General features: G+C 34.6%; 1 protein-coding gene across 5 annotated transcripts in view; it reads right to left on the bottom strand.

Annotated features, from left to right (window-relative positions):
* The window catches only part of LOC146927622 (peptidyl-prolyl cis-trans isomerase FKBP43-like), a 30,052-nt gene that overhangs the window by 6,545 nt on the left and 10,471 nt on the right, over positions 1 to 13,036 (bottom strand). Inside the window, exon 15 of one of the 5 annotated variants that reach the window (XM_085700859.1) lies at positions 2,414 to 2,552. The exons of the other annotated variants lie outside the window; for them this stretch is intronic. Coding sequence (XP_085556985.1) covers positions 2,471 to 2,552 — 82 coding nt within the window. The 3' untranslated portion in view covers positions 2,414 to 2,470. Of the gene's footprint in view, positions 1 to 2,413; positions 2,553 to 13,036 lie in introns of those variants that run through there. 5 annotated transcript variants of the gene reach the window in all.

Raw genomic sequence — 13,036 nt, 5'->3', positions numbered from 1 at the left:
ATGTTAATAAGTATCATAAAGGCAAGCTTGAAGGACCTTAAATAATATTTTTTTTTAAATGAAAATCTATGTTTCTAATGCATTGAAAATTAAAATATTTAACTTTTTTAATGAATAATTTCTTAACTTGAAATCCTTAAAGAGTGATATAAGGCATTCGTTAATACGACCCATTTTAATTTATAATAATTCAATAGACATATATCATACTGTATAGGAAACACCAATATGGTCGTTTTATTGGGATCATGCCAAATTCTACGGTGCAGGATTTGTTAACACAGTTTACTGGTAAAAATGTTAGAAACTGCTAGGTTGAACACCGTGACCGGAGTTCGAACCCTTGCTCCTACACTTACGTGTATAGTTGGGATTTCGTCTATATACTAAAAAAACCGTGCATGATTGTAATCAAATGCAACTAAATTCAACATTATATGTGGAGACATGGAGAAAAAACAACATCCATAACATTATGTTTTAAAAGTAATATTTCTTTTAGCACAAACAAAAAGGTAAGCAACCGATCCGATATATTAGGTTTTAGGTGTTTAAATAGTATCTGAAAGAAACAAAACTTTGGATTTGTTTGCAAGTATCAACCAACTGTCCTCTATACCAAAAATAAATATCCAAGGGCAAAATTACCAGAGATTCAACAGAAAATTGTTATCATACAATTGAATCAGTTATTGATTGCCCGGCTGTATTTCCTCCTAACTCCATATATTTCTGATAATTCTTCAATATATAGTATTTTTACAGTCACTTTTCATGTAGTTTTAAGTTAAGTTGAATCATTCCAGAGTGCTTTTAAAGTCAAACTGAGCAAAAAAAGAGGATTGTGAAAATATTCAGTTGTATTGGTTATTTTGTTTCTAATTGTCTCCAACTAAACAAATTCTTGGAGTTTTTGTTCTCTATTTTTGATAGGTTGAATAGATAAAGTGAACTTACACTCGAGAAGTTACCAAGGATTAATTCATGCAAGGAATGAATATTGAAGTCACAAAATACACTTCAATGCAGGGCAATATGCAGCTGGTTTCATTCTCATTTGTCAACATGATGTGGTTGCCGCATGTCATTGGCTCATTGGTTTCTTTGGCTCTTCAATTGGTTAGCTTGTGTCAATATTCCTTTAGCTCTTTTGTTTGTCACGTGGTTCCACCACAACATGAAGAATTAGAAAGTCACGTGACATTGGGCTTGGAATGGAAAAACAAAGATATATAAGCCAACGCGTAAGAATTTACGAGGAGGAAGTAAAAACGCAAAGAGGAGAAAAGAGGGTTACGACACAAGGGTTACGGCTGCACTATTGGGAGACCAATTGGAGGGTGATTCAACTGGCGTTGATCATCAATCAACTGTAATTTTATGTGTAATTCTCAATTCACTTTTAGCTTTTGACAAACATCATGAGTAGCTAGATTCTCAATTGTTAGGGATGAGATTATCTAGATGACAACTCTTGTCATATGACTTTATTTTGATTATTGATGAAGTTTATTGAATCATTTTTGTTCTTAATGCTTTTATTGTTTGGCTGTCTTTAAATTGATTTACGGTTTATATTGTGAAACGGAAGTTGAATTTATAAACGCTTTGAGATAAGAAATTCTTGCCTTTGTAATCTAGGAATAGATGCAAACCCTTGAAACCAATAAGAGTTCTTGTTCAATGCTTAATTCTAATCTTAAATTCACTAAGGGTGTGTTTGTTTCAAGTTTACCAAATTTATTCATAGGAATAACATTCCTTGGAATATAAAGATGGGAATTTTATTCCAAGGTATTTAGGAAAAATATGTTTGGTTAACTTTATAATATTCCTAGGAACCATAAAAATAGGGATTATAATAGATAACTATTTATGAATTTATTCCCATCTCCATGGGAACTTTATTCCCACCCTTTTCCTTGGGAAATTTTTTCTATTCCCAGGAACATTTTATATCCGGGAATAAAATTTAGTAAACTTGTAACAAACATAGGCATATATATTCCTATCATTTTATTCCCGGGAATCAATAAATATAACTTGAAACAAACACACCCTAAGGAATTAGGGGTTATTTTAGGATTAATGATTCTTTCACTAAGGAATTAGGGCAAGAATATATTAGAGAACTCGGTAATGATTCCATAAGTCGATTCAATAGACATATTCAAGTTGATAACTCAAGATAGTCGTCTAGTGAAACTCATCCCTGACAACCTTATTATTATAAAGTTCAAGTTAATTTTACTTTGCTTAATTTTCATTATTGCAATCAAACAAATTCAGTACCTTTTTGTTAAATTAAGTCACAAATATTATTCAACAGTATAACGCGATCCTCGAGTTCGACACTCGGTCTTACCGTTTTAATTTTACTACTTGCACGATTTCATACACTTGCGAAAATCGCTATCAATTTCCCATATTCACTCAAACATGACCAGCCACAATCAGTTGGATTGAATAATCAATGAACTTTAACCCGTTCAAAGTCATAAACCAACCATGAATTTGTTGGTATGTTTTCACTTTCACCATCCTTCTTAGACCTGAAACATACACATATTAGAGAAGGTTATAAAGATTCTAGAAGGAAAAAAAAACCAGAGTAAGGAAAATTATATTAATCGAACACATGATTAAATCACATACGTCATTGATGGTGCAACAACGAGTCTTTTTTTTCTCCAACTCGCATGCGTTGGAGAAAACCATGAGTATATAAAATTAAATGCATGTTGGAACTCGTACCTCAATAGTGTTCCATTTACATAAAAAATGGCAATCTCAATTTGCTTTCATAAAAACATGACACGTGTAAAAGTTAGATATCAATGGCTCACATTTTTTTTGAAGGAATCAATGGCTCACATTTTTTTTTAACACATACTCTTGTCAATTAAAACATAGGCTAAAATGCACTTTTGGCCCCCTATGTTTTGCCCCGTAGCAATTTTGGCCCCCTATTAAAAAAAACCACTTTCCAGTCCCCCAACTTTACCCCCTTTTACAACTTATAGGCCCCCAATGATTTTGACTTGGTCAAAGCACAGGTGGCCAATAGATGGACGCCACGTGGCATTTAATTAATTAAAAAAAATAAAAAAACAAAAAAGAATTTAAAAAGAATTAAAAATGAATTTTGGTCAAAAAAAAAAAAGAATTAAAAAGGAATTTCCACCCCCACCTCATTTTTTTTTTAAAGAAGAAAGAAAGAACCACCCCCACCTCATCGTTTCTCTCTTCACTACCAAAAAAAAGCTCTTTCTACACACCATCACATCACAAGAAGCTTGCGGCTTACCCCAAAACACCACAGCACAACACAACAACCTTGTCTCAATCTTCTTCAAACTTCAATTCCATTACATCTTCTCCAAAACGTTGTTATAAACTACAAACCAAACATGGTGATGGCTTTATTGGATGCGTACCAAACCATCCTCTTCTCTAGATGGTTTGAATCGAAGGTGAGGGGTGATTTGGAAATAATGGAATTTGTGGGTTAAGGTAAGACGAGAACAAGATGAAGCAGCCATTTGGTACCTGTGTGTTGTAAAAAATTCAATTTTTTTGTTTTGACCATGGTGTTGTTTTGACGAGAACAAGATGGCCCATGATTCCATAATTGAATTTTTGCCATATCCAGGGTGTTGTTTTGTTATTTTTGCATCATGGCCCATGATTCAATCTAGACTAGAACAATATCCAGTTTTCTGTTTTTCTTTGATTTAGTTGATTTGAGCTTCTATTAGAAATTAGAATCGGTTATAGCTGGGAAAATAACTGGGAAACTCTCTTTTTTCTTGTTATGCTCTCAACCTATGAAGAAGAAGAGCAGTAAGGTGTTGTTGATGAAGAAGAAAAGAAAGGAAGAGGAAGAGGAACAAGGAGGGAAGAGAGAAACGATGAGGTGGGGGTGGAAATTCCTTTTTAATTCTTTTTTTTTTTACCAAAATTCCTTTTTAATTCTTTTTTGTTTTTTTATTTTTTTAATTAATTAAATGCCACGTGGCGTCCATCTATTGGCCACCTGTGCTTTGACCAAGTCAAAATCATTGGGGGCCTATAAGTTGCAAAAGGGGGTAAAGTTGGGGGTTGGAAAGTGGTTTTTTTTAATAGGGGGCCAAAATTGCTACGGGGCAAAACATAGGGGGCCAAAAGTGCATTTTAGCCTAAAACATATTCCTTTCAGAAACAAAAAACAGAACAAAAACTTCTCCATCATCTCCAACTTTTCGCCCTTTGCCGTCGGCAGCGACCTTTCCCATTTTCCGTCGACCGTCATAGCACGGCTTGCTGCCACCTCATGTCCGAATTGATTTTCTCAATATGTCATTATCTGTGATTGTTCTGTTGGGTTTACAGTTAAATACTTAAATGCCTCAAATTTCTTTCTTAATCTCCTCAAATTCTTGTGTTATTTGTGTTGTTTCTACAGTCTCAGCCAATTTGAGTTAGCATCATGGCATGGTTGAACATGAGATGTGATATAAACACCAATTGGCACCCACCTTTGATATAACTCAAATAGAAGGGGAATTACGACAGTAACATGAAGAGTGAAGACAAGTCGGTGCAGGAACGACAACTTGTTTGGCAACACAACTATGGCGGCGATACGACAGAGAGATGAGGTTTATCGGCGGTGGTATTGCGTTATAGGAAATGGGTTTAAGAAACTTAAGAAACTTTCCAGGTTCTTTGAATTCCACATGAGAGAGAGAGAGAAAGAGGAGTGGTTTTCCATAAAGTGGTGTGGTTTTTTATGGTTTGTTAATCATGACCATTGATGTTCACTTTTACACGTGTTTTGTTTATATGAAAGCAAATTGAGATTGCCATTTTTTATGTAAATGGTGATGATCTGTACCCTCAATAGTATCTATTGAAATATTACATTTTAAAAGGGTTTGTCTAACATAGTAACATGTGCAATATTGCAATGTTAAGGTAACTGGAAGTAGTAATTTTTTTATTGAAGAACAACAATAATTTATAAAAGATTACATATTTAATATAAAATGAACAAATTTTAATATAAAGTTACTATATTAAACTTTTTAACATGTGCAAATTTGCACGTGTGCAAATTTGCACGTGTGCAAATTTAAACATGACAGAAAAACCCTATTTTAAATACAATAACACTAAATAACTAATAATCAAAAGTCTTCCTACAACATGTCCTGTGCTGGTTGAAAACAATAAAAAAAATCCAACTACAAATTAGTATATTTAACCCTGTTTGTAGTAGGTTTTATTTTCTTTCTATTTTCAACCTACATTTGACGTGTTGCTGAAATAATTTTGGTTATTTAATTTGATGTTATTGTATTTGAAGTGTTATGGGTGCCAAAGTTTCTTTTAGAGTGTACCAAGTACGATTGTATTTGGGTGTGTTGTTTTCAGATTTTGTTATGCTACTAGTGTAGTGATTATTATTTGTTCTGCTTTTTACCTATTGCATTTTGGACATAATAAATTTTCATAATAATACAACTTTTACACCAACTATCACACCCATATGGTGTGTAGTATATTTCAAGGATTATTATAAGGCAATGAGGTAGACACCAAAAAAAAGAAGAATATATTAAATGATTTTCGAATTATCTTTTTTTTTTTTTTTATCAAAGCTAGTTGTTTAAAATTTTAAAACTATTTTGTTGTCACAACATTTCTTTTGAAAAATATGTTTACAATAAAAAATACATATGTTTTTTTTTGGTCTAGTCGAATACATATGTTTTAATTTGTTTTATATTTGAAGAGAGATAAATACAAAGACAATATTATCAGTGCCACCCCCCCCCCCCAAAAAAAAAAAAAATATTATTAGAGAGATCTATGTTCGCTAATAATTTATAAAATCTTTTTTTGGTAACGTAATAATTTATAAAATCTGCCATCACTAAACTCTTTTATGTTTTTATCAAGCTCTTTTTTTTTTGTACAAAAGAGGGCAAAAGCCCAAGAAGAAAACTACAAATCTAAACGAACATTCCGAGGCATGCAAGCGTCAGATCTGTCATCAAAGAAAATATTTTGAAGCTCCCTCGGAGGAGTCTCCATTACATGGAAATCAAAAGCGTTCAAAGTTAAACTGAAGTTAGCTAACCAATCAGCTGCTCTATTGCCTTCACGCCAAGTATGGTTATCAAGCTCTTTATTCATTATTAAAAATGTAGAGGATATCTCAACCCATAAAAACATGGAAATTGAAATATCTCATCAATTTAATTAGTGAAGGCAAAAGGAGTACTTAGCACAATTAGTGAATGCAGCTTGCTAGAGGTGATGGAGCCTCGCAGTTGGAGATTCCTCCACCTCAATTTCTTTCTACTACTCATTAATTTGGTGTTGGATATTTTTGACTGGGGTTCAGTGCAATTGTTTGTGTGAATGAAGAAGGTAATGATTTATGTGAAAATATAAGGAGGATTGGAATGATATAGGTGATATATTCTATTTTCTGGCTCAATAGCAAGCTCTCCCCTTTTTGTTCAAAGCCTTTACTTCATTTTATACTACCATCATAAATTAAGGCCTAGTTTTTTATGAATAAAATGCCAAGTTCTGTTTGCTGTGTACTCTCCAATGTGGATTTACTTACTTGCATGGAAATAGATAAATGGGGAGTCAATAATAAAAAGGTTGATTGGTTGCATAACAAAAACACTTTGTCACCTCTTTTTGTCTTTTTTCATGCATAATCTTAATGAAGTATGTCACAACTTTTCTTTTAAAAAATAAGTTTACGATAAAAAAAAAATTGTTTTAATTTGTTTTATATTTGAAGAGAGATAAATAAAGAGACAATATTATTAATGCCCCCAAAAAAATAATATTAGTGAGATCTATGTTCGATAATATTTTATAAAATGTGCCACCATTAAACTTTTTTATGTTTCTATCAAGTTCTTTTTTTTGTCTAGTATCCTATTATCTAGAGTTCATACATTCTATCAAGCTCTTTATTCGTTTAAAAAATGGAGAGGATCTCAACCGATAAACACATGGAAATTGAAATACCTGATTAATTTAATTAGTGAATGCAAAATAAGTACTTAGCACGTAGTAGAGGAGACTCTCGAAGCTTCAATCAGCAGTGCAGCTTGCTAGAGGTGATGGTGCCTCGCAGTAGGAGATTCCTCCACCTCAATTTCTCTCTACTACTCTTTTATTTTGGTGTTGGATATTTTTGTCAGGGATTCAATGTAATGGTTTGTGTGAATGAAGAAGGTAATGGTTTATGTGAAAATATATGAGGGATTGGAATGATATAGGTGATGGGTTCTATTTTCTGGCTCAATAGCAAGCTCTCCCCTTTTTGTTTCGTTCATACTTCATTTTATACTACCATCATAAATTATTAAGGCTACTTTTTTATGAATAATTAAAATGCCAAATTCTGTTTGTTGTGTGTACTCACTCTCCCATGTGGATTTACTTACTTACATGGAAATAGAAAATTGGGGAGTCAATAATAAAAAGGTTGATTGGTTGCATAACAAAAACACTTTGTTACCTTTTTGTTGAGGATTCGATGAGAAAACCACACCAATAACAACTTGATGTGTGGAGCAAGGGATAATTAAGCAACCAAAATCAAAGTGTATGGAACAATTAACACAAGCCAAAAGTAGAAAACAACAGCGAAAGAAAAAAGGAAGAGAGAACACAAAGAATTTGTTGACCCAGTTCGGTCCAAATTGACCTAGTCTGGGGGAGAGAGCAGCCCTCCGTTCCACTATATGATGAGTAGCGTTACAAAGAGGTATTGAGTTACAAGAATAAGTCTCCCGCCTAATTCTACCCAAATCCCAGCCTCTTCCCGTAACCAAGAGACTCAATCCTAATAGTGTTTCCCAAGGTGAATCAACCCACAAACCCTAGTTTTGTTGCCAAGAGACAAACTCTATACAAACCCTAGTTTTGTTGTTGCCTTTCTAAACCCTTGTTTCAGCCCCTCTATCTCTCTTAAAATAGTCTGATACAAGGTCTATATTTATAGTAAAAGTTTTGCTTAAAAATTGGAACAAATCTGCACCAGAAAATACGTTTCTGTTATTCGCTGCCAGCACACCATCGTGCCACGTTGCGACCCCATCGTGGCACGAAAAATCCAGTGACTTGCCTCACGAAATTCTTCAACCATCGTGGCACGTTGCTTCTCCATCGTGGCACGTTGCTTCTGCAGAATCCTGATTTTAAGTTAACTCTTACAATTCTCCACCTTGACTTCAAATCAGTGATGATACCAAACCATCAACCACCTTGCTGCTCTTTCCCTTGTTCCCACTACACCAAGTAGCTCCACAAGTTTAAACCCTAACTTCTTCAATCATCGGAATGCCTTTTGCCCCTTTGAAGATCCTTGTGTCTAAACTACTCAAGGAATTTTAGGTAGTTCCACAAGTACACACCTTAACCTCTTCAGCCATCGGAATGTCTTCCGCCTTCTCGAAGATCCTTGTATCCAAACTACACTAGGAATTTCAGGTAGTTCTACAAGACTACACCATACCTCTTCAATACGAGACATCTCCCGCTTCCTTGAAGATCACCTTGCATCCAATCACCCTTGGACTTTTAGGGTAATTCCATAAGCCGTGTCATACATTCTTCAACCTCCGGAATGCCTTCCGTCTTCATGAAGAAATCCCTTGCTCACCACTAGAGCATAGCACCCAAGGTCCTCCATAGTCGTACCACTCCCGGTGTGTTCAACTCCACCTAAAGCTGAGCTTCCAACCTCTCAACTAGCAAATGAGTACATCCCACTATGTCTTCAACCTTGAACCTCCACCTCAACCGGTAGATCATGAGTGTTCTTACCACCGCCTCTCCAGGCTGATGTTGAGTGTTTAACGTCTCTCCAGACGACCACCGCTCTACCAGGCATCACCCCCAAGGTGAGAAACATCACCTTCATCCTCCAAACAGCACACCATCAAAGCACCTGCATCCTCATAACCCTCAGAGACAATTTGTACGGAATTACCATTAATCTCCGGACAATCCTTCTTGAAGTGACCCATCTTGTTACACTTAAAGCATTTAAACTTTGTCTTGTTACTACTCTTTCCCCGGTTACCTCTACCTCCACCATTCCCTCTTGAAACACTTAGGCCTTCCCCGTTTTCATCAACTCTCAAGTCCTTCGACTTAGTCAACTCCTTTGTTCTCAAAGCTGCTTGAACTTCTTCCAAGGTAACAGTGCCTTCTTTTCCATAGAGCATGGTATCTTTAAACGATTCAAAAGATCTAGGTAGAGCACACAACAAGAGTATAGCTTTATCTTCATCCTCAAGAATCACCTCAATATTCTCCAAGTCATCAAGGATTTTGTTGAACTCCGTAAGTTGCTCCATGATGGCCTTTGACTCCACCATCTTGAATGAGTAGAGTTGTTGCTTTAGGAATTGCCGATGAGCCAAAGACTTTGTCATATACAAAGATTCCAACTTTGCCCACATCGGACCCATGATACTTCCGGTAAACTTCTCAATATCCCACTTCGAACCCATGATACTTGATTATCCTTTGACCCTTGCCCCACGGTGGGCGCCAATTGTTGAGGATTCGATGAGAAAACCACACCAATAACAACTTGATGTGTGGAGCAAGGGATAATTAAGCAACCAAAATCAAAGTGTATGGAACAATTAACACAAGCCAAAAGTAGAAAACAACAGCGAAAGAAAAAAGGAAGAGAGAACACAAAGAATTTGTTGACCCAGTTCGGTCCAAATTGACCTAGTCTGGGGGAGAGAGCAGCCCTCCGTTCCACTATATGATGAGTAGCGTTACAAAGAGGTATTGAGTTACAAGAATAAGTCTCCCGCCTAATTCTACCCAAATCCCAGCCTCTTCCCGTAACCAAGAGACTCAATCCTAATAGTGTTTCCCAAGGTGAATCAACCCACAAACCCTAGTTTTGTTGCCAATAGACAAACTCTATACAAACCCTAGTTTTGTTGTTGCCTTTCTAAACCCTTGTTTCAGCCCCTCTATCTCTCTTAAAATAGTCTGATACAAGGTCTATATTTATAGTAAAAGTTTTGCTTAAAAATTGGAACAAATCTGCACCAGAAAATACGTTTCTGTTATTCGCTGCCAGCACACCATCGTGCCACGTTGCGACCCCATCGTGGCACGAAAAATCCAGTGACTTGCCTCACGAAATTCTTCAACCATCGTGGCACGTTGCTTCTCCATCGTGGCACGTTGCTTCTGCAGAATCCTGATTTTAAGTTAACTCTCACACTTTTTTTTTGTCTTTTTTCATGCATGATCAGATTGCTCTTTAAGATCTTTTTGCAAGTGTAGCGTGCTTTGTAAGTGTTAGAGTAGACAAAGTTCAACCGTTTCCTGCTGAATCTTATGCACTAGCCAAGTCATCACCCCCAACTAGAAAAATACCATACACACTTTTGAAAAACAGATGAAAAACTATGTTTTTGCATAGTGTTGTTGAACTTGAAAGTTAACTCGGTTATTGATGTAATCTTGAACTTATTAAGTATGTGGAAGGAATTTTATAGAAGAATTCATTAAGATGAAGGGACTGAATGACAAAATTCAAGACAAACAAAATGAAAGAAGTATTGAACAAAGAATTCTTGCATTTAAGTTCAATCATAAAGAACCAAGTTTAAAACGGATCCAAATCCTTCAAAAAGTTGAAGAGTCTATGATGGGAACATGAACTATTTGATTTTAACATTTTATTTGTTTAAGACTTTCATTTTTAATTTTAAATTTGATTAATTTTATAATAATGACAATTTACTTGGAGTAATATGTGTAAATAACACGGGAAGGGGGCCATAATAGAGGATTGCATTGCATAAGATGCATTGGCCACTTGTCTTCTGGTGGAATCTAGGGTTCGATGCCCAACTCAATTGGAAAAGGATGGGGGAATTTATGCCCTTTATGGCTATAAACAACGTGTATTCTCACCTTTGAATAAAATTGAATAGATGAACCTATAAGTTTGAATAAGGGTGTCAAGTGTAAGTTTTTTGAGGTGTAAGTGTAAGTTTTTTGACAAGGTGTCAAGTGTAAGTTAAAATTTTATTGAATAGAAGATTGAGGTTGATCAACCTATAAGTTACATGAACCATATAACTAATGTTTTAAGGTTTTGGATGAAGATATGGTGTCCAACTCACTTGTATTGTTGCTCTTAACTCAATGTGATGATCCAACTTAGTGAAGTTTCCTCTCATGATCTAACAGTAGTATTAAAGTCATGTTTCGACTTGATGGGGGAGCATGAAAAATTCCTAGTATATTGGATCACAGATGCGGAAAATCTTAAACTTGAAGAGAGATGTTGTGATGTGTCAAGTGTGAGTTAAAGCCTCACATTGGATTGTTGAACAACATTTAAGTTAGAGAATTCATATATCAAATGTCTCAAGATTTTGGATAAATATGCACTATCCAATTCACTGATGTAATTGCTCTTAGTTCAATATAATGATCTAACCCAAAGAAGCTCTCTAAGAGTGTGGCATCTTCTTTTGTTTCTATATTTTATTTGATGTATTCTATCTTTCCTTCTATTATTGTTTGTGCCACTTTTGATTATTCTTTTGTGTTGTGTTTGTGTGTTATTAATTAAAAAGGACGAAGATTTATCTTTGTTTATCTTCTCCAATAGAAGGTTTAATCCTTTTGTCAAAAAAAGTAGAAGGTTTAATCCTATTGGGTAAAGGTTTAAATAAATAAATAGAGGTATACAACTTGACATACCCATCTTTTTTGTTCCCGCTCCACCATTAATAAAAGTAAGCTGCATTTGACAAAGTTATTGAAAGAGCTATGGGTTCTAAAAACTCACTTAAGTAAACAACCATCCTCCTCTCTGCGACTCTTGAAACCATGGCCTATACAGAATTTAATCTCTCAAAAAACCTAAAACCATTTTCAACAAGAGAAATGCTAACAACACATTATCAAAAGAGTGTTATTTATCTATTACGTAAACTTAACTTCATTTAAAAGTACACCAATGATTCGATTTCTAACTGCTGATTTGTTGTATAAAAACCAAAGATTTATTGTGAAAAAACCCCGGATATATATAGCTATATAATAAACACAGATTTAATTTTATCAATTTTTTTTAAGGGAAATGTTAATAAGTATCCTAAAGGCACTCTTGAAGTACCTTAAATTATAATTTATTTATTTTTTTATGAAAATCTATGTTTTTAATGGATTGAAAATTAAAATATTTCTTTTTTAATGAATAATTTCTTAACTTGGAATCCTTGAAGAATGCTATAAGGCATTTGTTAACACGTCCCATTTTTAATTATAATAATTCAATAGACATATTATCATACTGTATAGGAAACACCGATATGCTTGGTTTATTGGGATCATGCCAAGGTTTTGTTTAATTTGGACCCATAAAATTATGGGTGCAGAATGGTCCCATTTTATGTGTATCATTGATATAATATTTAATATAACCAGTGGTCAGGATTAAATATAGGCAACCTGTTATATAGGTGGATGGTTTAACTAACATATTTGCTGTAGTGGCATGAAACTTATCAATAATTGCTTTTGGTTTTGAAAGCTTAATAGGCCAATTTAGATTGAAGAAAAAAAAAAGTCATGGCTTCTCAAGATACACAACATACGGCTACATATGCCCAGTATAGAGTTTTTATCATGCAATTCATCATTAATATGTATTACTATAAACTACTATTTTTTGACAAATTGTTAATAATAACTTGGAATTAATAAAATAAAATAAAAGGAAAATTGAGAGATTAGCTCAGGTGAGCCTTTTCTTTTCTTTTCAGTTCTCTTCCTCTCTCATGAAAGAAGAACAATGTTCTTCTTCTTCTACACTATCACCACCAACACCAAATTTCAGCCACCCTTCCTCCATCATCTCATATCTTTTTGCCACACCATCACTACCATCGAAATTCTCTCTTCTTCCTCTACACAACCATTATTTTACTTTTAAGATCTAAGATGTTGGAAATTTTTAACC

Source organism: Medicago sativa, chromosome 4 (assembly GCF_051527215.1).
Source record: "Medicago sativa cultivar Bolivia chromosome 4, Bolivia_mono, whole genome shotgun sequence".
Taxonomy (NCBI): Eukaryota; Viridiplantae; Streptophyta; class Magnoliopsida; order Fabales; family Fabaceae; genus Medicago; species Medicago sativa.
Note: the sequence above shows the minus strand (reverse complement) of the source record. Positions and strands in the feature narration are given on the sequence as shown.